The following is a 26111-nucleotide window of genomic DNA, read 5'->3' as shown; positions in this document are numbered from 1 at the left end:
CTGATGATCTGAGCTGAACCACTGCCTCCGCCATTGTGTCACTTGGGACCAGTCACTTAGCTTCTTAGCTATGCCTCAGGTTCCTCATCTATAAAATGGGCTTCAAACCTGCCACGAAAAACTGTTGTAAGGATAAGATGAAATAATAAATGCAAAACACAGTGTGGGGCAATATACTAGGCCATAAAAAAAAAATTTATGATGCCTATCATGGACCATGGAGCCCTGGTGGTGCAGTGGTTAAGAGCTCGGCTGCTAACTAAAAGGTCAGCGGTTCCAATCCACCAGGTGGTCCTTGGAAACTCTATGCGGCAGTTCTACTCTGTCCTATAGGGTTGCTTCGAGTCAGAATCGACTCGACAGCAATGGGTTTGGTTTTGAGTTTGTTCTTTTTTATGAACCACAAATTATCTTTTCATTAACTCCTGGTATAATTTTCAAAGATGAAACCTCACCTAAAAAAAAAAAAAATCACTTTAAATCCATAACAAAAATTGTACTTAAGAAGTCTATCATTAAAAAAAGAAAAAAGAAATCTTTTATCATTTATTTCCAGGAGCTGCTTGCTGTTGGCATTATAATTAATTCTGTACATAAAAGTTTCCTTTCCCAGAAATGAGTCCAATGGACAATCTACAGAGTTCTCTCTCTTTAGTTAAAAACATACAGATGAAATTATTGCACACAATTACTGTCACCTTTCCCAGACTTTGTCCCAGGCTTTAGGAGACAAAGTGCTCTAAGTGGTCTCGCTGCCTCTGGTCATTTGCAGGACGTATTTTTGAGACAGAATAAGGTTCTTCGTGCAACAGAAATCTAGATTCTAACAGGTATTGCTATTTCAAAGGTGGAGTCCATGATCCCTCAGTGTATGTTTCAAAGATGAAGCCATTAAGGACTATAATTTGGGTGCTTCTCTGTCATTCACCACGAGAAATGACAGAGTTGCACATCAGGTTTACCGTTTCCTGGCTTTGTTTACTATTTACAATAGGGATCGGCAGTCTTTTTCCTGTAAAGGGCCAGAGAGTAAATAATTTAGGCTTTGCAGGCTACATTCAGTCTCTGTTGCATAACAGTTTCCCCCCCCCCCCAACCATTTAAAAAATCTACAAGCCATTCTCGGCTTGAGGGCCATATATAAACAGACAGGGAGTAAGACGAGGCCCAGCGATTTGCCAACCCCTACCTTAAAAATAAGCCTTTCCTAAAATTTTTCTAAGTAAAGATGCGCTAAGTTAATGTTGATCAATAAACTAAACAGCTCTTATCGAGTTGATAAATTGCAACTTGCACTGATATTATTAGGATAGAAGGAGCAGGGAGAAACCCATCAAACAGAACTTGGCGGCCTGATTAATAAGTAAGGTCATGTGAAGCTAACAAGAGCGAAAGCACACAATGAAACAGCCGTTCTAAACCCATCGCTGGTTCGCTCCAAAGGAGGGCAGAAATACCACTTCTTCAGTCAGTCTCCCCGTAAGATGGTGCCTTACCGGTAACCCAAAATGCACTGCCTTCTTCACAGAGTGCTCCAGCAGAACACAGCTGTCAGATCTCTTCTGCCCCAGCACGTAAAGCCAGCTCTGGCAAGAGAAATCATCAAAATGTGCCACAGTGAGGGGAGTGGCTAAAGTTCCACTGAAACAGCAGTGTGGCCACAAGAAAGAATTAACAATTTACAAGGGAGAAAATAAATCCTCTAAAACACTCTGTCAGGAGTTATGAACCTAAATGGAACCTGTCGAACACATTAAAACCCTCAGACTGAAACAAACAAGCCACTGATCTTTTCCACCTCTGACAGCTGTGAGGGGCGAGTGTTCCAGAAAAAAAGGATCCAGGCCCACACGGCCTTAAAGTGCAGAATGTGGTTCTCAGGTGACTGTAAATGAACCCTGTGTTCTACTTCTGCTGGGTGATTATCTTTTACAGAACACTGTCTCACCCAGTTACTGGGTGTAGCACACACCTTTCTGTTAATGTCAACGTTAAATGTGGCACTTAAAGGCTTACTCTTTTGCATGGCAAGTTGCATTAAAATTTGTAGACAGGAAATGCCCCAAAGCAGAACAGATGCCACGAATGAAGGAAAACTTAAATAAATATGGGTTGCCCTTCCTAAACTCCCACGACCACCTAACCAGTCTCCGTTCACTGCCAAGGACCTTGGAATCCAAATCAAATGAGGCCTTCCCAAAGCCAACACAACCCAGGCACAAAGGCCCCAGACAGGAGGGTGGCCTTACCAAGCAATGCTGCAGACACACATGATCGTTGGACTCCTGGGCAATCCTGATGGCCTCCTGGAGGGCGAGCTCGGCCTGCTGACTGATGACAGACTGAATGTTAACATCCCATTAACAACCACAGGCATGCTTGCCCAACGGGAGCAGGAAGGAGTGCCGCACTTGGACTTGGCTGTTGTAGCTATTTATGGGGCCATCCGGCAGCAGGAATCACTGACAGTGGACTCGTCCCTTCAAAGGTAAATTTCCAAAGAAAGGGCCATGAAGGAACGCTTTTCTCTCCCTCGGTTCCCAAGATTTTTATTTTAGCTTTCTACTGCCCGGGGGAAGGCCAAGGAGAAGACACAATTTTCACTTTTCACTGCATTCTTTTCTGCATTATTTGAATTTTTTAAAACCAGGTGGGTTTATTACTTTTATAATTTTTTTTAAAAACTAGTTATAAAAAGTATTTGGAGGGTTCCCACTTCTGAGATTTTGTGTGTAGCTGTGCTTAAGTGATTTCCTTCCATCTAGAATGTCTCCCCAAACTTCTCAACTTCTGGGGCTGTCATGGTCCCCCCAGTGCTGAAAACTCCCACAGCATTGCTGTCGGCACCGCACCTTGCTGTGTTTCATTAAACACCTTGGGGGTATCCCCTTCTATTTATTTAATCTGTGTTCATTTTATTTCTTCAACTAGTTTACAAACCTCCAGCAGGCATGGGTCACATCTTAAACGTTGTGTCTGCAGTGGCCAGTAATATAATAGAAGCGCTAGAAACACTGGTTCACTGAGGATCTCAAAATCAGATCCAAAATGCTGAGTGTCGCTTGTTTGTTTCTTTTTTAAAAAATTTATTTTGTTGTTGAGGATATACACAGGAAAACATAAACCAATTCAACAGTTTCTATGTGTACAATTCAGTGACACTGACTACATTCTTCAAGTTGTGCAACCATTCTCACCCCCCTTTTCTGAGTCATTTCCTCCCCCATTAACATAAGCTAACTGCCTCCTAAAGTTCCTATGTAATCTTTCAAGTTGCTGTTGTCACTCTGATCCCATATAGATAGTTTTTAAAAGAGCACAATGCTCGAGGCAGATATTTTTTACTAGCAAAGCTAATCTATTGTTTGGTTTTCAGAAAACTTCAGGGGACCAGACGGCTTCACTAGAGAATTCTACCAAACACTCAGAGAAGAGCTGACACCAATTCTACTCAAACTATTCCAGAATATAGAAAAGAAACAAACACTCCCTAATTCATTCTATGAAGCCAGCAAAACCCTGATACCAAAACCAGGCAAAGACACCACTAAAAAAGAAAACTACAGATCAATTTCCCTTATGAATATAGACACAAAAATTCTCAACAAAGTTCTATCCAACAGAATTAAACAGCATATCAAAAAGATAATACATTACGATCAAGTGGGATTCATACCAGGGATGCAAGGATGGTCCAACACTAAAAAATGAATCAATGAAATTCACCACATAAATAAAACAAAGGCTAAGAATTACATGATCATCTCAATTGACACAGAAAAGGCATTTGATAAAATCCAACACCCTTTCCTGATAAAAACTCTCAGCAAAATAGGAATAGAAGGGAAATTCCTCAATATAATTAAGGGCATATATGCAAAACCAACAGCCAACATTATTCTCAGCAGAAAAGATTGAGAGTATTTCCCTTGAGAACAGAAACAAGACAAGGATGCCTTTTATCACCACTCTTACTCAATATTGTATTGAAGTTCTAGCTAGAGCAATAAGGCAAGAAAGGGAAATAAGGGGGCAAACAAATTGGAAAGGAAGGAGTAAAAGTATCCTTATTCACAGATAACATGATCCTATACCTAGAAAATTAAAGAGACTCCACAAGGAAGTTGCTGAAACTCATAGGGTTCAGCAGAGTGTCAGGGTTCAAAACCAACAAACAAAAATTGCCTGGTTTCCTCTACACTAACAAGGAGGACTCTGAAGAGGAAATCAAGAAAACAATACCATGTATAATAGTCCCCAAAAGGATAAAATACTTAGGAATAAACCTAACCAGGGACATAAAAGACTTACACAAGGAAGACTATTAGCAACTGCTGAAAGAGACCTACATAAATGAAAAAACATTCCATGCTCATGGACTGGAAAACTTAACACTGTGAAAATGTCAACAGCACCAAAAGCAATCTATAGTTACCACGCAATCCTGATCCAAACCCCAACAACATTCTTTAATGAAATGGAAAAACTTATCTTCAACTTTATATGAAAGGATGGAGGCCCTGAATAGCTAAAGAAACCCTGAAGAATAAAAGAGTAGGAGGCCTCACACTTCTCAATTTCAAAACTTATTATATGGCCTGGTAAACAAAACAGCCTGGTTCTGGTTCAGTGACAGACACAAAGATCGATGGAGTAGAACTGAGAACCCAGAAGTAAATCCATCCAGCTATGGGCAGCTGATCTTCAACAAAGGGTCAAAGTCCATTCAACGGGGAACAGTCTCTTTAACAAATGGTGCTGATAAAACTGGAAATGCATACACAGAAAAATGAAACAGGATGCATACCCACACCACGCATAAAAACTAACCCAAAATGCATCAAAGACATAAATGTTGGAGCTAAAATTATAAAGATCCTGGACGATAACATAGGGTCAAAACTAGGGGACCTATTTTTTGGCATAAATAGTATACCGAACAAAACCAAAAATGCACAAATGACAGAAGATAAATTAGATAACTGGAACTTCCTAAGAATTAAATACTTAAGCTTATCAAAAGACTTTACCAAGGGAATAAAAAGAGAACTTACAAACTGGGGAAAAAAATCTTTGGCAACAATAAATTTGACAAGGTTCTAATCTCTAAAATATATAGAAAGCTTCAACAACTCAACAACAAAAAGACTAACAATCCAACCAAAAAATGGGCAAAGGACAGGCCAGACACTTCACCAAAGAGGACATTCAGGAGGCCAAAAAATAACATGAAAAGATGCTCACCATCATTAGCCATTACAGAGATACAGTGAGATACCATCTCCCCCCTGCAAAAATTGCACTGATCAAAAAAACAGGAAATAACAAATGCTGCTGAGGTTGTAAGGGGACTGGAATTCATATACATTGCTGGTGGGGTTGTAAAAATGGTACAAAAACTATGGAAAACAGTATAGCACTTCCTCAAAAAGCTAGAAATAAAAATACCTTATGATCTGGCAATCCCACTCCTAGGTAGATATCCTAGAGATCTAAGAGCAGTAACACGAATAGACATAGGTGCACCTATGTTCACTGCAGCATTATTCACAATAGCAAAAAGACGGAAACAACCTAAGTGCCCATCAGTGGATGAACAGATAAACAAATTGTGGTATGTATATACAATGGAATACTATGCAGCTACAAAGAATACCGAGGAGCTCATGAAACATAACATGATGAATCTGGAGGGCATTATGCTGAGTGAAATAAATCAATCAGAAAAAGATAAATATTGTACGGTCCCACTATTATAAACAGTAAAGAATAGATACACGTCCAGAAAGCAACGCTCTTTGATGGTTAACAGGCATGGGAAGGAGAGGGAGGGGACATCACTTTCTGGATAGAAGACACTCGTTAGTTTTGGTGATAGGGAAGGCAGTCCCAAATATGGGTGAAGTCAGCACAACTTCACCAAGGTAAATACACTAAGAAATACATTAAAAAAAAAAAAAAGGGATAATTTCAGTAAATGCTGTAATAAATACAATTTTGCAACAACCATAAAAACAGCTAAAAAATATGTGTATGGTTACACAGGTAGATACGGATGCATGTATACGTATAGGAAGACATAGGTGAGCAAATACACGTGTGTGTATGTACAGGTGTATCTGCAGGCATGTGTACAGCCACATACATAGCAAACCACTAGGGGGCACAGTTACAGAGGCTTCCTTAAAAAAAACCCAAAACTGCGGACTTACTGGTCAGCAGCCTGGTATCCGTAGCACTTAATGACTACGCCACCAGGGTTTCTGGAGGCTTCCGAGACTTATGCAAACAACTCATGGGATTCATTTACTGGGTTAAAAGCCTGGGGCCATAGTCTTGGGAACAATTTAGTCAACTGGCCTAACGTAATTCACGTAATATTTTACATCCTAGTTCAGTGAACAGTGTCTGGGGTCTTAAAAGCTTGTGAGCGCCCATCTAAGATACAACTATTGGTCTCTACTCATACGCAGTAAAACAGAATGAAGAAAATCAAAGGCTCCAAGGAGAAACTAGTCCATAGGACTAAGAGACCACATGACCCAAAGCCTCTGTTAACCTGAGAGCAGAAGAACTAGATGATGACCAAATAAATCTTATGTTTAGGAAAAAAGCTATTGAGAGAACTGCACAGGTAGTATGCTAAAACAGACTAAAAAGAGCTTATTTTTCCCAGGTAGGAGAAAGAGGTAGATCGCCAACACAGAAACTTGAGGAAAGTCGGATAAATCCTTCAGCGACCTTACGGGTCTCCAACACGGCTAATCAGAAAATCCACTGGGAAAAAACATTCAGTAAAAAAGTAAGAGGCAAACTGGTTGTGGTATCTCATACGCACAAGCTACTATTTCCAAAATGCCAGAGATAAAAGGTGTGTGGTCTCTAAATCACGGTTTCCTATGTCACTCTGAGTAAAAGCCGAAGTTCTGATCTGGGCCGACAGGACCCTAACTGCTCTGACCCCTGCCACTTCTCTGACCTCATTCCCTTCTATTCCTCCGTCACTTACACACTCCAACCACCTCCACCATGTCCAGTAGCCCTGCCTCAGAGCCTTTGCACTTGCTGTTCTCGCTGCTTTGAACAGTCACATCCACACCACTCACTCCCTCACTTTCTAATCTCTGTTTAAATAGAAAGATGGCAGGTCAGCCCTCCCTGGCCTCTGTGACTTAATATTCTGAGTTTTAAAGGGGTTGAGGGAAGCAGTGGTCTGTGCATATATCTGGAGGAAGGGTGCTCCTTAAGAAAAAACACAACACTCCCCAACAGCACTTCCTAACCCTGTTTCCTTACCCGTAACTACCTGATGTAATTATATTTAGTTTTGCTTATTGTACGTGTCTCTCACTACAGTATGAGCTCTATGAGAACAGGGTTTTTTCCCTCTTATTTTGCTGCTGTAACCTCAGCACCTAGTGCACAGGAGATGACCAAAAAATAACTATAAGGATTCCCAAGAAATTTGCACAGTCCCTGTTAGCTAAGTGACACTCACACGGGCCCACAGACCCAGGACCGGAAACCAAGAAGTCTGAAACTGAACAAATCAAGGACGAAGAAAAAGCAGCACATTAACACACAGTCTCCCTTCGGTGTACATATCCACGCACTCAGCTGCCTCCCCCCGATACACACAGTCCCCCTTTGGTGTGTATATTCCATGCACTCAGCTGCCTCCCCACTGATACACACAGTCCCCCTTTGGTGTGTATATCCATGCACTCAGCTGCCTCCCCGCTGATACACACAGTCCCCCTTCGGTGTGTATATCCATGCACTCAGCTGCCTCCCCGCTGATTGTACTGTAACGGGAAGGAAATTCTGTACATCAAAAGATTCTTTGGATCTAACCAGAAGGCTGTATGCAAATTTCCAAACTCCACAGGAAGTCTGTGTTTTTAACATAGAAATGGGTTACTGATATTTAATACAAATGGTAGTGCTATTTACTATGACTACCAAAAAAAAAAGAAAGGTCCTGAAGAAGAGGTTATTAAAGCTGGGCAGAGATAAAGAAGTTGGTTATTAAAAGATAGTATGAAATCTCACCAAATCCAGGAGTTTGGAGTGGCCTTAAATATTTTCAGGTCCAAGAACCAACCTGATGCTTGGATTCCTTTAGTGACACCTCCGGTCTAGGCTTGAGCAATGCACTGACACGTTTCTCAGAGGGTCCGTACGGGGAAACACGTTCCTTGCAACGAACAGAAACACTCTGCGTTTCAGCTTGCACTCCCCAGCTCTCAGTCTTCTCTAGGAGGCACACAGCTCCATCAGTCATAGTCCCTTTCATGTGACCTTTACCTACATGGAATGTCACACACATGCTTGGCTAAATCCTTTTTTCTCCAGGCTCAGTGTGCTCACATTCTTTATATGACACAACTGTGAGCAGTACGGCCTTCAACAACCTGAACACTGTCACCAATACAAGCCCCAGATTACCAATGCCCCTTTTAACATGGGACAACCAGAAAATACTGGAATTTTCTGCCTGGCTGTTGCATGGCCCATACAGAGAGAGGTAGAAGTCTCAATTATTGGACACTATAAAAACCAAAAAAAACAAATTCATTGCCATCAGGTCGATTTTGACTCATAGCATCCCTAAGGACAGAGTAGAACTGCCCCTTTGGGATTCCAAGGCTGTAAATCTTTACGGAAGCAGATTGCTACATCTTTCTTCCACAGAGCAGCTGGTAAATTTGAACTGCTGACCTTTCAGTTAGCAGCCAAATGCTAAACCACTGCACCACCAGGGCTCCTTTGGACACTATGATTCTGTTAATGCACCCTAAAGTCTCTAACCAAAAGCATTCGACTGTGTGGGTCATAACACATTATGGATAACATTGCAAAGAATGGGAACTCTAGAACACTTAAATTGTGCTCATGAGAACCTGTACTTAGACCAAGAGACAGTCATTCAAACAGAACAAGGGGATAATGAATGGTTTAAAGTCAGGAAACGTGTGTATCAGGGTTGTATCCTGTCACCACACTTGTTTAATCCGTATGCTGAGCAAATAATCTGAGAAGCTGGACTATACCAAGAAGAATGCGGCATCAGGACTGCAGAACGACTCATTAACAACCTGCAATATGCGGATGACACAACCCTGCTTGCTAAAAGTGCGGGTGACTTAAAGCACTTACTGATGAAGATCAAAGACTACAGCCTTCAGTACAGATTGCACCTCAACATAAAACAAAAATTCTCACAGCTGGACCAATAAGCCACATCACGATAAACGGAGAAAAGACTGAGGCTGTCAAAGATTTCATTTTACTTGGATGCACAATCAACACCCATGGAAGCAGCAGTCAGGAAGTCAAATGACATATTGCATTGGGCAAACTTGCTGCAAAAGACCTCTTTAAAGTGTTAAAAAGCAAAGATGTCACTTTGAGGACTGAGGTGCACCTGACCCAAGCCATGGTATTCTGAATTGCCTCATATGCCTGCAAAAGCTGGACAGTGAATAAGGAGGTTCGAAGAAGAGTTGATGCCTCTGAATTACGGTGTTGGCGAAGAATATTGAACACACCACGGACTGCCAGAAGAACTAACACACCTGTCTCGGAAGAAACACAGCCAGAACGCTCCTTAGAAGGGAGGATGGTGAGACTTCGTCTCACATACTTTGGACATGTTATCAGGAGGGACCAGTCCCTAGAGAAGGATATCATGCTTGGTAAAACAGAGGATCAGTGAAGAAGACCCTCAGTGAGATGGATTGATACAGTGGCTGCAACAATTGGCTCAAACATAATGACTGTCAGGATGGCTCAGGACCAGGCAATGTTTTGTTCTGTTGTACGCAGGGTCGCTCTGAGTCTGACCCGACTCAACGGCACCTGACAACAACAGAGTCTCTTTTCCAAGATGCCTGTACAAAGACCACATCTCCCTTAACTGGGACAACGCGACAGAGAACAAGGACTCTTTCAATTAATAATTTCCTATTAATTCACTTTTTTTTTTTTTTACTATTATTCACATTATTTCCTTGTTTTCAAAATAGCCTCCATATTTTCAGAGTTTTTATCTACTTGGTTCTATATAAAACCAAAACCAAACCCATTGCCGTTGAGTCAATTCCAACTCATAGTGGCCCTACAGGACAGAGTAGAACTGCCCCATAGGGTCTCCTAGGCTGTGATCTTTATGGAAGCAGACTGCCACATCTTTCTCCCATGGAGCGGCTGGTAAGTTAAAACTTTTGGTTAGCAGTCAAATGCTTAACCAGTGCGCCAATAGGGCTTCTTTACCTCTATATAATAGGCAATAATTGATCTATTTTCCTATTTTTATTCATTACAAACATAGGCACACCTGAGCAACTGAATAAACTAGAGTCCCCTCACTGACCTGCCTGACTGAATTCCATTCAAAAGCAAAAAGGAGGCTTTTAGTAAGCCCGTGCACTCTTGTACCCAGTAAAGGCACAACATCCTTTTGGCTTTATGAAATACTGAGAATAGCTTTTGCACCCGTTATTAGCTCCGAAAAATCCTTTTGGGAGTTTCTGGCCTGATGATCTCATTTCCTTTTAATTCAACGGCTGTTGTTCTTAGAAGTAATGAAAGAAAAGAGGCCATGCACTAAGATGGTGATCCCAAATAGTGACGCCAGGGGGCAGACTATTTAGGCAGAAGGTTTTGATTAACTTTTGTCCCAGTGCAAAAAGTTACCTCTTTAGAAGTTACCAACAAGTCCAGGTTCAAAAGTCTTTTTGTCTCTTTTTGTCCTTCCTTCCTCCCTCCCTCCTTCTCTTCTTTCTTTTTTTTTTTTTTTCTTTTAATACCTCATGATATTTGCAGGCTAATTTCTTCCACATCTGCACGGGCAAAGGTCTATAAACTTACTAGTGACCGAAGCGGCAGTGCAGGGCGGCCAGGTTCAGTGCTGCGTATCTCAAGCTCCGGCCGTAGCCCTCTTCCCCATTACTTTTGCTCTCAGCTCCGGTAAGAATCAGGCGGTCAAAATAATGAAGGAGGCTGTGTGTTGAACTGAAAACATCTTGGACCCGGAGATTGTTCAAGTAGCTGAGATAATGCTAAAATAAGAAACAATCAGCATATCTTAAACGTTCCGCTTCCTCTTGGGCAAGACTGCAACAAACACCACCTTCCTACCAAGACGGCCACAGTTTAGCTTAGTCTTTTCCCTACATGGGGAAAGAATAAGTTCACACTACACTGCCTTGGCACAGTTCCCTCTAGTGGGAGTCTCCAACTGAAAAATGGGAGTTTGGTTGGCATGTGTGTCAGTTTTATTCTAAAAATGCATACGTGATGCCACTAATTACATCAGGACCAATGGGTGATACATGAGGACAGACAGGGAACTCACTTAGTTTGGATATTAAGTATTATTTTAAAATAAAGATTTAAACCTGAACTCATATATAATTTATGAAATTAATTTTTCTAAACATCCAAGTTAAAGCACAGTGAAACTTTTACTAGCTTACTAAGTTAATCATGTTCTATTTTGAAACCATTTTTGTTTTGTTTGAATCAATGAGTTAAGTTTTCTTCCAAATGCAGCAATGTCAGTTACTGAGAAGCAAAACAGATCTATTTCTATATGTGGGTAGAGTCAGTTGACAAATCTAGGCACTACCAAGAAAGTCTTCAGAGAAAAAAAAAAAAAAAACCTGGTAAGGAATGGAGTTATTGGAAGAAACTCTGTCAAAAGAGGAGAGGGGAAAAGAATCGTTTGGCTCGAAAACTCTTTTTTTAAATCAGCCTACCTACTCTATCCTCTCCTGTCCATAATTAGCAACATCAGAGAGATGATGAATGAAAGGGAACATCAGTACTGTAAGACACTCCCTCTGGCCCAAGGGGCTTAGCGACCTATGCCAAGGTGTTTACCTGCCAGGAACATGATTTCTTTCAAGCACCCGGACGAATGGGCCAATCCTTATTTGCATGACTACTCAACATAAAAAATAACCCTGTTTTCCAAACTCAGCGACACATTCTGGAAAGACTCACCGCTTCGGCAAAATCAGGGTTAAATTTCAACAAGTTGTTCAATTCTTTCTGCAAAGAAGCTGGCGTGAGGGCTTTAGTCTCATCATTCTTTAACAAAGAAGCCTGAAATTTTAAAATGACCAATAAATACATGGAAATGTACATTAAACAGCCTCACCTGAGTACTTTTCTGCAGAGGCCTCTGCATGGTCTGGCCCCCACAGCCACCAGGCTCAGCACACTGCCCCTTACTCCGGATACACTGAACCACTATGGACCCGCCATGTGCCCGCTCCTCCTGGCCACACAATGCTGTGTCCACTGCCCAAAACAGCAGGCCTCCCAGCCACGCCTCCCCATCCACTCATGGGCCCCATGCCTAGCAAACTCCTGCTCATCCTTCAGGTCCCAGCTTCAACCCAGGTACCTGTTTCTACAACCTTCTAGACTAAGTAAGCTCCTATAAGCTCCTGCATATTCCCATAAACCCCCTGCACTGACCCTTCCTGTGGTACTTATCACACTGTATTAAACTTGCCAGTCTGACCTCGCCTGCCCCCAGACTGTAAGCTCCTTGAAGGTAGGTAGTGTGGTTTCCTTATCCTGGTCTCTGGAAGCACTTGTCAAGGGCCTTACGGCACCCAGTTGTCCTGCCGTGCCCCCACTGATTTGTTTCATATGAAGGGTCTCAATAATGAGTGCACAAAACACGTAGAAACCTAACTGTAAATTAAATGATAGGACTTAATTGGGTTACAGATACCTTACTCCAATATTACCATGGCAAGTTACTCTTTATAAGCAATCATTTCTAATCCGTAGAGAATTCCAAAAATATGGAAAAGCATACAAAAGAATAAAAAATCATCTGCAATCTTACCATCCAGAAGTAACATTATTAATGCTTTAGGGTATCTTATTCTAATCTTTTTTCTCTGTGTGTGTGTGTGTGTATGTGTGTGTGTGTGTGTGTACATGCACACATATATGCATATGTAAGGAGCCCTGCAGGCTCAACAATTAAATGCTCAGCTGCTAACTGAAGAGCTGGCGGTTCAAACCCACCCAGGGGCTCCATGGGAGAAAGGCCGAGCCATCCGCTTCCGTGAAGACGACAGCCTAGGAAACCCTGCGGGGCAGTTCCACTCTGTCACACGGGGTTGCTGTGAGTCGGAATCAATGTGACGGCATGAACATCATATGTGTGTATATATGCATATGTATGTCTATGTGTATCATATTTTTAATAAAATTAGAATATTATCAGTTTACTTTCTGCTCTTTCACTTAATACTACATTATAAACTTTGCCTTATCATCAGTCTTTGAAAATATGCTTTTTCTACCAAAAATATTAACCCTCTAACTGTCATATTTCCTGCAAGTGCTTTTTCCCATTTGGTTGTTTGCCTTTCACGGTGAAAACGGTGAGAGGGGAACTTGACGGGGCTGCCTTTTCTATTGCTACTTTTAGTGGAAAATGCTTGAGCAACCTTCTCTCCCACGGGTTTCTGCCTTACACAGGTCCTGGCTTTCTCAGGTTTTACTGTAATTTTGTTAGAACATGTTCTGACATGGGACATTTCAAATTTTTATGCTGAAAAATCAAATGATCTTCTCCTACATGCTTTCTTCCCCTGCTTTTATGTTTAGAAAGTCTTTCCCCACCCTGAGTCCAGTTGAAAGTTAATGTGTAGTTCCTTCTAACCTAATTACAGCTTTAGAGATTTATATTTAACCCTTTCATCCACCGGCAGGGTAGGAGGTGTGAGGGTGAAGTGAGGACTCAGCTTGGCTGTGCCCCCCAGAGTTGGCCGACTGTCTGGACAGGCTTTCCTAACCTCTTCAAAATTCATCTGCAGGGGTGAGTCAACCACTTGTACCTGGATCTCAAGATTACAACTTTCTGAAGAAAAAAACTAATAACAAAATGAGGAGAAACTAGAAAAACAGAACAAAAAAACAAAATTTGATGCTGGAAATAACATGGGAGAAAAACGTTCAGCTGACAGTACTGAAAAAATGAAAAGTATAGCTCAAAAGCAACAGCAAGAAATGCACCAAAGAAATACGCACCAAAGACTAAGATGAGACAATGGATCGATAGAGGGTGTGTGGAAAGTAAATACAGCACACTATCAACTGTAGGATCTAGGTAAGGGGTACATGGGAGCTCGCCGTGTCATGCTTCTCAGCTTTTCCTTCTGTCTCAAAGGATCATGATAAAATGCTGGGGGAGGAGAAGCAAGTCTCCCAAATCACATCCTTTTAAAGGGTGATAGTCACATACCATTACTAAATGAGCCTGCGTTGTAACTTTAATAAAAATAAAATAAAATCACACACAAAATAGGAAGGGACGCACAGACATATCGGCATCATTAGTGAAGAAAAGAGGACCAAGTGTCGGCGGTAATGCAGAGTAATTAATAAACCCACTGACCTCAGAGGCATTTTTAGTGCCATGGGATAAAAAACAGTTTATGATAAATTACAGAATGAACATACCTGTTGAGAAAGAAAAACCTCTGCTTGCTTTTGGGACAGGGGCCCACTGCAAGATACTTCTTCTTCTCTGGAAAAAAATTAAAATATTAAAGAGTTACACAATAGTACAAATGGTAACGCAAAGTCAGACAGACTGCTGCAGCAGGAGTTCAAAACTTCTTAAATTAACTCTCTTTTCAGAAATAGAAGATGTACTTAAAATGTGATGGTAAACAACCTACCAAAGTTCACTGTCAACACGGCCAGACAGAGACCTAAATTCCACACAGCTCCCAGCAGGATCCTTTGAAAATGCAGAACTACCGTGCCTCCTGATTTAAATCCCTCCAGGGGTATCCCATCACTTTCCACAATAAAGCCCACACTGCTTGGCAGGGCAGGCGCCATGCCTCCTGAGAGCTCCCACCTCTCCTCAGCCTTCTCTTTCTCGCCTACACGCCAGCCCTGATGAACTCCTTCCAGGGCCCCTGTCAGGCCAGGATGTTTCCGTTGCTTCCTCAGCCCACAGTGCCCGCCTTCCCAGTCCTTGTCAGACTGCTGGACACTACCCATCTTTCAAGGCTCGCTCAGTGTCATATCCTCCATGGCAACAAACGACATCTCTCGTTTGAGCTCTGTCTGCTAGAGACATTCATCATAGCACCTGTGCATCACCATGCTGACTGCTCTTACTTGTATCTGTATGCAGATACCCAGTACTGCGCCCAGGCAGACAACAGGTGCTCAAGGTTTAGGAAATGAATGAAGGAAGAGGCTCTATATAATTCTTTAGACAAAGAATTATAATTATAATACTTAATTAGAATTATTTACAAAAAATTCTATAAACACTTTAAGTAACAGAAATTCAGTGTACTAAATATTTATTATTATCAATATTTATTAATATTTATCATTTAGACGTATATTTACTAAACATTTTCTAAAACCCATACACCTTTATAGTAAATATGCTGGTTATACACGACTAAATTCTTAGAATAGGATAAAAACAAAAAGATGCAGTTAGACCTGACTAAATCAGATTGATCTGAAAGAAAGCCAAGCTAAAGTAAGAAAACTCTGAATTTTAGCAAATTTCTGAAGTGACATTTTACTCTATGAGGCAGAGAGTAGCTAGAACTAGGATGACACTACTGCCTAGAAACGTTCCTTAAAAGAATTAACAGAAAATAGATCTTAATAATGTGATAAGAAAAAAAATAACAAGCCCATCTGGGTCAATCTCCGGGCAAGGGGGCAGGTGGCTGAGGGGTGGAGGGTCTACCTGGAGAACAGGTGGCGAGGGGTGGAGGGTCTACCTGGAGGGCAGGTGGCGAGGGGTGGAGGATCTACCTGGAGAACAGGTAGCTGAGGGTTGGAGGGTCTACCTGGAGAGCAGATGGCTGAGGGGTGGAGGGTCTACCTGGAGAATAGGTGGCGAGGGGTGGAGGGTCCACCTGGAGGGCAGGTGGCTGAAGGGTGGAGAGTCTATCTGGAAAACAGGTGGCAAGGGGTGGAGGGTCTACCTGGAGAACAGGTGGCTGAGGGGTGGAGGGTCTACCTGGAGAACAGGTGGCGAGGGGTGGAGGGTCTACCTGGAGGGCAGGTGGCTGAGGGTGGCACGAGGACTCCGGATGAAAGAGGACTTACTGTGCTGGAAATCCTACTACTGCCCAGGCCTCGGCCCCTGTAAGAGGAGAGGGACCCTGCCAGGATAACCCAGCTTACCTGACAGAGACATCCAGCTCCTCTTTTTCCATTTTTCTTTCACTCTCCTCCCTATTTGTCAGTTCCATGTCAGTATCTTCCACTGTCTTTTTCTCACCATTTTGAAAGTACTGTTGAAGGGCAGTGTACAGTTTAAACACTTGACTGAAAGAAAGCTTACTGTAGGCCAGGATCATGTGACGTAGAAATAAACCTACCAAGTAAGAAAGGAACCAGGTAAAGCATTAGCTGAGGTCCAGGCTAGGCAATGTCAATGACTATTTGTCGCAATCCTGTCCTCAAAAGAAATAAAATAAGACACTTGCTACTGCCATTCTCCACACCTGATATGCTCTCGCTGACCCTCTACAAAGCTAGTCTCCTCTTAATGGTCAGGGCTCAGGCCCCAGGCTACCATCACTACCTCCATTTTATCCTCATCACAGCTGCTACTGTTGTTAGCTGCTGTTGAATCCGTCTCAGGCTCACGGTGACGCCACGCACAACAGAACAAAACACCGCCCAGTCCTGCGCCGTCCCCACGATCAGTCTGCTGAACCGGTTGCGCACGGCTTCCAGACTCAGCCCAAAATGGCTGTTACAACTACTTGAAATTCTCTTTGTTTACTTTTTACTGTCTGGCTCTCCCAAGAGAATGTAATCTCCACAGGGGGAAGGTCCATTTCGACCTTATCTTGTAAGTTCAGAGCCTGCCACACAGAAGGAGATCGACTGTCACCTATCTAAGCCTGAATAACAGAAATCTCCATGCAAAGAGCCAGCTGGACTAGGGCATGGATCTAAAGGTGATAGGAATCTGTCAAGAACTCCAATCTAATGCTCAGAAAGAATCTTTAGACCTTAAACCAAAACTATTCCATGAAGCCATCATTCAACTAAACAACAGCCCAGAAAGAACGCTGGCCTCGAGCATTAGAGAATTACCTATGCTAGGGTAAACTCCCAACAGTTAATCTAAAGCACAGATGAGAACTTTAAGGGGCAGAGAGAAGAAACAATATGGGTGGGGACAGAACGGTTACACAACGGGAAGCATGTAAGCAATGTTACTGAACTGTTTACGCAAAAATTGTGAATGGATGTTTATGTTTTGTTGTCTATATTGTCAATAAAAATAAAAATGTTTTTAAAAAAAGTATCGAGAAATTTCTTGTATGTCCTCACCTTAGACAGTATTTGAAATGATATCTATTTTACTTGCTTCTATTTCGTAAAAGTTTGGTGGGTGAACACAGTTGCACGATGCAATCAAGAAACCCAGAGGATGGTGAGAATGAGCCCAGAAACCCTAAGAGCCCCCAGGGACCAGGCCAATGCTCGGACCACTGCAGACAAAAGCAGAACATGCTTTTCCACAAGTTGATTATTTAAACATAGATCAAAACGGCAAGGCAATAAATATAAACTATGACAGGTCCAAAAGGCCCACTGTGTTGGCTCTCAGATACGGAAGAGTAATGATACATGTGAGTTAGGAAGCTGCTCACTTCGGTGCGAACTGATCTTCTTAGAAGAGTTTCATACCTACAACGCTTGTTTTGTGAACCTCTGGTTCAGTTCCAGAAAAAGAATCTGAAAGGTCATCAAAAAACTGTTCCATATCCTTTAATTCACCTTCAGCCATCAGTTTGATTCTGAATGAAAAAATTGAGGTACGTATTTTAGTAACGCCCTTTGAACGCTTTCACACATTTCATACTTCACAATTACTATCTAAAGTTAGTCTGTTTTAAAAGCAATTGGCATAAAGGTTACTTCCAGATGTTTTTTCTTTAGGCTGATTTAGCCTCTACATCTGCATGATCCATTATGATAGCTACTAGCCACAAGTGGCTGTTTAAATTTAAATTAAACCAAGAATTCAGTTCTTCGGTTATACTGACCGCACTGCAAATCCTCAAAAGCCACATACAGCTAACAGCTACCATGCTGGGCAGCACAGATATAGAGCATTCCCATCACTCCAGAAAGTTCTATCACACAAGCTGCTTAAAAGAAAAAAAAAAAAAAGGCAATTCAGAGTCATATAAAATGGTGGCGCATAAAAAAAACCTGATGCTGCAAAATGTCACTCTTCCATTTCTCAAATACCATTGCTATCTTTTTTTTATCATAAAATTTGTCAAAGTATCACATCAACCAGTAAAAATCGAATTCTCTGCAACAACTAAAAAGAACAAGGTAGACTCACAAAGAATGACAGACTTTGAAAAAAAAAGCTGTAAAATAGTGTATCTAATGTTATCCATTAAAAAAAATTTAAGTAAAGGTACTTAGAAAAACAACCAGTATTAATAAAAATAAAACCAACCCACTGCCGTCGAGTCAATTCTGACTCATAGCAACCCTATGGGACAGAGTAGAACTGCCCCACAGAGTTTCCAAGGAGTGCCCGGCAGATTTGAACTGTCGATCTCCTGGTTAGCAGCTATAGCACTTAACTACTACACCACCAGGGTTTCCTCATTAATAAAGATACCTTTTTTAAATAATTAATTAACACATGCCCTTTTTGGGCTTTCATCTACCCTGGTGCTTTTCATACATACAGAAGAAAACGGAGTTTACCTGATCTGTACCGAATTTGCCAGCTGAGGACAAGATTCTTCAATTAACTTGTATAGTTTTGACAGTGTAATATCAGGGCCCTGGGTAAAGGAGACACAGGAAGGTTATGGATGAATTTTAAAAACTTGGAGGTTGACAATGAATTGCAAACATGAATACATTTATCAACCACTGTACTGTAACCACCATCCCAAACATGAAATCTCAGATCAAGAAGGAAAATAAGCACTAGGCCACTTTAAAGAATAACAATGAATCCTCGAAACATCTCACGACACCGATGAACCTAGAGGACGTTACGCTGAGTGAAATAAATCAATCACAAAAGGGCAAATATTGTATGAGTCACTGTCTTAGTCATTTAGTGTTGCTATAACAGAAATGTCACAAGTGGATGGCTTTAACAAAGAGAAATTTATTCTCTCACAACCTAGCAGGCTACAAATCCAAATTTAGGGCATCAACTCCAGGGGAAGGCTTTCTCTGTCGGCTCTGGAGGAAGGTCCCTTGTCGTCAGTCTGGACTAGGGCCTTCTCCGCACAGGAACCCAGGGTCCAACGGATGCGATCTGCTCCTGGCGCTGCTTTCTTGGTGATATGAGTTTCCCATGTCTCTCTGCTCACTTTTCTCTTTTATATCTCAAAAGAGATTGGCTGAATACACTATCTTATCTTGCAGATCTCATCGATATAACTGCCACTAATCCATCTCATTACGTCATAGTGATAGGATTTATAACACACAAGAAATCACATCAGATGACAAAATGGTAGACATTCATACGATACTGGGAATCATGACCTAGCCAAGTTGACAGGTATTTTTGGGGGGACATAATTCAATCCATGACAATCACTATTATAAAAAGTTGAGAAAAGGTTTACAAACATTCTTTGATGGTTACCAGGGATGGGATAGGGAGGAAGGGAAAATCGCTAACTAGATAAAACCAGAAAAACCAAACCCAGTGCCGTCAAGTCGATTCTGACTCATAGCGACCCTATAGGACAGAGTAGAACTGCCCCACAGAGTTTCCAAGGAGCGCCTGGCGGATTCGAACTGCCGACCCTTGGGATAGCAGCATGTAGCACTTAATCACTACGCCACCAGGGTTAACGACACAGTAGACACATATTAACTTGGGTGAAGGGAAAGGCAATATACAACAAGTGGGAGGTCAGCACAACATGACCAAGGCAAAGGCAGACGCTGGGAGGAATGCAAGAATAAAACGAAACAACAGTAAAAACTACACCTACACAGTCCTGCAGTGACAACAATAACAAACAATAATTTACAAGCAGACACATGGGTAGATATGTAAGCTGAGCAGGTGTGGGGAGGCCAATGGGAGTACACCAGTTAGTACATATAGGTTTGGCAGAGGATATTTCTACATACGTGTTTCTACGTGCTGCAAATAGAACATACAGGCAGCAAAGTTATGAAAACTTCTCAGCCATAACTGAGTCACTGGGCTTGAGGGCTTAGGGCCATGGTCTCCGCGGACATCTAGGTCAACTGGCATAACAGTTAGTAGCAGTTAACAGTGTACACCATCCAGGGACCCCATTCACATTACTATTGCCATGGCCAAAATGGGATATGCCTGGAAGCTTTTTTTAAACTGTGCTTTAGGTGAAATTTTACAGGGCAAATTAGTTTCCCATTCTACAATTTATGTACCTTTTGTTTCCTGACATTCGTTGCCATCCCCTCAATGTGACACCATTCTACTCCCTTCCTCCCTGGGTTCCTCGTTTCCATCCACCCATCCTTCCTGCCCTTTCCTGCCTTCTGAGCTTTGTTTTTGGGCAAATGCTGCCCTTTTGGTCTCACTGGGTTGACTGTTCTGAGGAGCACATTCCTCATGGGTGTTATTGTTCACTTTATACGCCTGTCTAGACCACCAGCTGAAAGGCTGGTGGTTCAAATCCACTCAGAGCTGCCTTGGAAGACAGGCCTGGCAATCTGCTTCTGAAAGGTCACAGTGCTGAAAACCCTATGGCGCTGTTCCACCCTGCACAGGAGGTGGCCATGAGACAGAACTGACTGCTGGTAACTAACAACCAGGAGGGGACTAGAAACTGCAAGTTACAGAGACCACACTCCCTTCATTTAACTGACTGGCCATGTTAGTTAACCCCATCACCACCAAGATCAAATACAGGTGATGGATTAAAAAAAAAAGGCCCTTTATAAACTATCTTGAACTGCAGATATGCAACTCTGGGTAATAATGTTATTATATCCACCTCTTCAGATCCCATGACTTGGGTTCCAGGTACCCAGATTTTTGTGTCTTAAGCCACTGCTCCTTAACAGACAACTGCTCATCCCTCACGCCCCAACCTAACCCTCGCATCCTCTGAGAAGTCCTCCCCCTTCACCTAAGTACACCCATTTGCCTTTAGGAGGGCATAACACATTTCATTCATTCCACAAATATTGACTCAGGCACTGTGCTCGGCTTCTGAGGGATGCAAGGATGAACAAAAACAGGACAAAGCCCTGCCATCATGGAACTTACAGTCTAGTAGGGGAGGGAAATACCAACCACATCAATGGAAAAACCACAACTGATATCAGGGAGGTGCACGTCCTATGAGAATAAATTACAATGAAAATAAGAGTTAAGACTGAGCACTGACTGTGTGCCATGCTTTGACGTGCTTCACATGGATTTTCTCATCTAATACGGCTAGCCAATGAGATAGTGTCTATTACTGTTCCCATTTTACAGTGGTAAACCTGAGACGCAAATAGGTTAAGGAGCCTGGCCGAGTTGTACAGCTAATAAGTGGTAGAGCCTACGACCTGAGCCTGCAAAATGAAATATAACATGTAAAGTGCTTAGCAGCGCTCAGGAAGTAATCAATGTTGGTTGTCAGTTTCATGTCATTATTACTATTGATTACGGTCCTCGAGGGTAGGGGGCCTGTATTTCATCTCTGTATCTCCAACGCTGGGGACAGCGTGCAGCCCCGTTTTACAGAAGACGGGGGATCTGGGAAGGTCATCGCCCCCAGTCACTCGGCTAAGACTGCTGGCGCCAGGGTGTGACCTCGCGGGGAAACTAAGGCACGCAAAGCGCCGGGCCCGTTGTAGCCGCTCAGTAAGCGCTGGCTGCCGGGGTTGCTAGCGTCCTTTCCTCGCGGTCCTCCTGGGGACCTGGCGTGTCTGCCCGTGTCCCCAGGCTCAGAGGGGCGTCCGGCACAGGGCAGGTGCCCAGGGGGGTCTGCTGAGTAAGCGGGAGCCGCCGGGCGCCCCTCACCTGCAGCAGCGGCAGGAGCAGCTGGTTGAGCCTCCGCCGCTCCATCAGGCTGACGGCGCCGTCGCCCGTGCGGCCCATCTCGTTCAGCAGCACCAGCACCGCGATCTTGTACGGCGTCACCCAGTCCTTGATGCCGAACACGTTGGCATGCACCACCCCGTTGGTCATCATGGGGTTGAAATAGAGGCTCTCGTGAACACTGGCCATGGTGGCTCGAGCCTCAGTCCGGGGACCTCACGGCACCGCAGGCCCGGGCTCCACCCCGCGGTACCCCGGCTCGCGGCCTCCGTTCGCCGGCGCCGTAGCCCGGGAAACAGGGGCTCCTCGGCGGGGCGCCATGCCATCAGCCAATCAGAGCAGCGAGAGCAGAGCACGTGAGAGAAGTACAGCCAATCAGGCTATCCAGGCGTGCGATGAGGGGTGGGGCAAAGACGGTGCTCCTAAAGACTGTTCCCTACAGAAACTCTTGCAGAAGAAGAGCAAGTTCCTGTGCAAGAGCTGTTTCCTCAGCGACGTGGCCCGGGACCAAGTGAATCCGAGAGTCGACGTCTGCGGGCGGGGGCTGAAGGACTAGAGAGGCTACCTTTTTGTTCATTTATTTTTAAAGCAACTAAAATTGAATCTTAATGGAAAGCTCCTGTCCAGAGGCGAGATGAGAAGGCAGAAAGGCATAGGAGCTGGTTGAGTAGACAAGGGGAATACAGGGTAAAAAAAAAAAATGGTGGAGAGGAGAAATGTGCCGTCACATTACAGGGATAGCAACTAGGGTCCCATAAAAATGTGTGTATAAGCTTTTGTATGAGAAACTAACTTGAGCTGTAAACTTTCACCTAAAGCACAATAAAAAAAATTAAATTTTAAAATGATTATGTTTAAAAAGCAACAAACTTACCAGCCTGAGCCCAGAAGTAGACGGTGCCCAGCTACCACCACCTACCACCCGTGAAAAGGTGGTCACAAAAATGTAGAACAAAATTCAAATTCATAAAAAGGACCAGATTTACTGGTCCGACAGAAACTGGAGGAACCCCCAAGAATATGACTCTCAGACACCCTGTGAACTCAGAACTGAAGCCACTCCTGAAGTCCACCTTTTCATGAAAGGTACGACAGTACACAATACTGGGGAAGTCAGCACAACGTGACCAAGGCGAAGGCGTGGAAGTTTCATAGACACAACCAGACTCCTTGAGGGACCAAATTACTGGGCTGGGGACCATGGTCTCGGGAGACATCTAGCATTGGCATAGCATAGCTTATAAAGAAAATGTTCTACATCCTATTTTGGTGAGTAGCATCTGGGATCTGAAAAGCATGTGAACAGCCTTCTATCATACTGCACTGTTCTCACCCCATCTGGAACTAGGGAGAATGAAGAAAACCAAAGACACAAGGGAAAGATTAGTCCAAAGGACTAATAGACCACAGCTACCACAGCCTCCCACCAGACCGAATCCAGTACAACTTAGATGGCGCCCAGCTACCACCCCTGACTGCTCTGACAGGGATCATAATAGAGGGTCTCAGACAGAGCTGGAGAAAAACGTAGAAAAAAATTCTAACTCACAAAAAAAGACCAAACTTATTGGTCTGACAGAGACTGGAGAAACCCCAAGAGTATGGCCCCCGGACTCCCCTTTTAAATCAGTGCTGAAGTCACTCCTGAGGTTCACCCTTCAGGCAAAGATTAGACAGGGCCATAAAGCAAACAGTAATACACATAGCTCAACCGTGTATACAAGACTAAAGGGCACACCACCACAGAGGCAAGGAAGCACTGGAAATGGGGAACCCAAGGTCAAGAAGGGGAGAGGATTAGCACGTCACAGGGTTGGTAACCAGTTTCACAAAACAATATGTGTATTGGTTAATGAGAAACTAATTTGCTCTGTAAACCTTCATCTAAAGCAAAAAAAAAAAAAAAACGAAGCCCACCTTTCAGCCAAAGACAAGTCAGGCCTATAAAACCAACAATAACACTATCAAGTATATGAGACCACACGGGCAACACCTGCCCAAAAGCAAAGATGAGAAGGCAGGGAAAGGAAAAGTGGACAAATGGAAATGGGGAACCCAGAGCATAAAAGTTGGGAGTGCTGACACTTTGCAGGGATTGCAGCCAATGTCACAAAACAATTTGTGTATAAATTTTTTAATGAGAAACTAATTTGTGCTGTAAACCTTCATCTAAAGCACAATAAAATTTTTAAAAAGCAACAAAGTTAAACTTGCATCTTTAAAGCTTGTATTTGATTTACTACACTAATTTTTAAACTCAAAAGCCTGGGGGTTTCACTTAATTCTTTGCCTTTTTAAATACACGAATAATTTTTTTTTTCCTCGGCATTTCACAAATGCCATTTACCAACAGCCAGACCAGGTTACAAGAGGCCATGTATTCTTACATGAAATAGAATATAAATAATGTCACCTCCCTGTGGTGAATCTGTTTCCTCAGTGAAGCACAGGATTTTAGTCTGGCATTCAAAGCCCTCCACGGTCAAGCCCCAGTCAATACTTTCCATCTGATTTTTCACAAGCCCTCTTCCACGTACCTTCCCTCGAGAAACTTAGCTCCCTGTGTAGCCTAAATTATCATCAATAATGGTTACCCAGTAGAACTGGTCCGTGGATTTTCTTGGCTGTAATCATTACCCAAGCAGGTAACCAGGCCTTTCTTCCACAGTGTTGCTGGGTGGGTTAGAACAGCCAACCTTTAGCTTAGCAACTGAGCACAAAATTCAGTCCTCTTTCCTGCTTCCTTCTGACAGACTCCAGCACCAGTATCGCCTGTCAATTGTTTCCTTTCTCCATATTGCCTACTAGAAAACAAAATGCCCCTAAATCATAAAACACCAAGTCTTTCATGTGCATGTATGTTTCTTAAAATGTCTAACCAAAAAATTAGTATCTTCATAATAATACTCAGAAGTTGTAAGGTTTGGAAGACCCGGTTGTTGTTGTTGTTGTTAGGTGCCATCGAGTCAGTTCTGACTCATAGCGACCCTATGCACAACAGAACGAAACACTGCCTGGTCCTGCGCCATCCTTACAATCACTGTTATGCTTGAGCTCATTTTTGCAACCACTGTGTCAGTCCACGTCGTTGAGGGTCTTCCTCTTTTCCGTTGGCCCTGTACCCTGCCAAGCATGATGTCCTTCTCCAGGGACTGAGCCCTCCTGACAACATGTCCAAACTATGTAAGACGCAGTCTCGCCATCCTTGCCTCTAAGGAGCATTCTGGCCGCACTTCCTCCAAGACAGATTTGTTCGTTCTTTTGGCAGTCCATGGTATATTCAATATTCTTCGCCAACACCACAATTCAAAGGCATCAACTCTTCTTCAGTCTTCCTTATTCATTGTCCAGCTTTCACATGCATATGATGCAATTGAAAATACCATGGCTTGGGTCAGGCGCCCCTTAGTCTTCAGGGTGACATCTTTGCTCTTCAACACTTTGAACAGGTCCTTTGCAGCAGATTTACCCAGTGCAATGCGTCTTTTGATTTCTTGACTGCTGCTTCCATGGCTGTTTATTGTGGATCCAAGCAAAATGAAATCCTTGACATTTTCAATCATTTCTCCACTTATCATGATGTTGCTCACTGGTCCAGTTGTGAGGATTTTTGTTTTCTTTATGTTGAGGTGTAATCCATACTGAAGGCTGTGGTCTTTGATCTTCATTAGTAAGTGCTTCAAGTCCTCTTCACTTTCAGCAAGCAAGGTTGTGTCATCTGCATAACGCAGGTTGTTAATGAGTCTTCCTCCAATCCTGATGCCCCGTTCTTCTTCATATAGTCCAGCTTCTTGGGTTATTCGTTCAGCATACAGATTAAATAAAATAAATTTTTTTTTTTTTTTTTTTTACAGATTAAATAGGTATGGTGAAAGAATACAACCCTGATGCACACCTTTCCTGACTTTAAACCAATCAGTATCCCCTTGTTCGGTCCGAACAACTGCCTCTTGATCTATGTAAAGGTTCCTCATGAGCACAAGTAAGTGTTCTGGAATTCCCTTTCTTCGCAGTGTTACCCATAGTTTCTTATGATCCACACAGT

The 26111-nt window shown here is 42.8% G+C and overlaps 1 protein-coding gene across 1 annotated transcript in view; it reads right to left on the bottom strand.

Annotated features, from left to right (window-relative positions):
- Positions 1 to 22357, bottom strand: part of ANAPC5 (anaphase promoting complex subunit 5) — a 33275-nt gene extending 10918 nt beyond the window's left edge. The window contains exons 1-9 of the mRNA XM_003420297.4: positions 22049 to 22357; positions 18775 to 18854; positions 17731 to 17840; positions 16207 to 16399; positions 14497 to 14563; positions 12010 to 12111; positions 10873 to 11063; positions 2250 to 2331; positions 1497 to 1586 (exon numbers count right to left, since the gene is read on the bottom strand). Coding sequence (XP_003420345.1) covers positions 1497 to 1586; positions 2250 to 2331; positions 10873 to 11063; positions 12010 to 12111; positions 14497 to 14563; positions 16207 to 16399; positions 17731 to 17840; positions 18775 to 18854; positions 22049 to 22255 — 1122 coding nt within the window. The 5' untranslated portion in view covers positions 22256 to 22357. The remainder of the gene's footprint in view (positions 1 to 1496; positions 1587 to 2249; positions 2332 to 10872; positions 11064 to 12009; positions 12112 to 14496; positions 14564 to 16206; positions 16400 to 17730; positions 17841 to 18774; positions 18855 to 22048) is intronic.
- Between the last annotated feature and the right edge of the window lie 3754 nt (positions 22358 to 26111).

Source organism: Loxodonta africana, chromosome 19 (assembly GCF_030014295.1).
Source record: "Loxodonta africana isolate mLoxAfr1 chromosome 19, mLoxAfr1.hap2, whole genome shotgun sequence".
NCBI classification, from domain to species: domain Eukaryota; kingdom Metazoa; phylum Chordata; class Mammalia; order Proboscidea; family Elephantidae; genus Loxodonta; species Loxodonta africana.
This window is presented reverse-complemented; position numbering and strand designations above follow the sequence as displayed.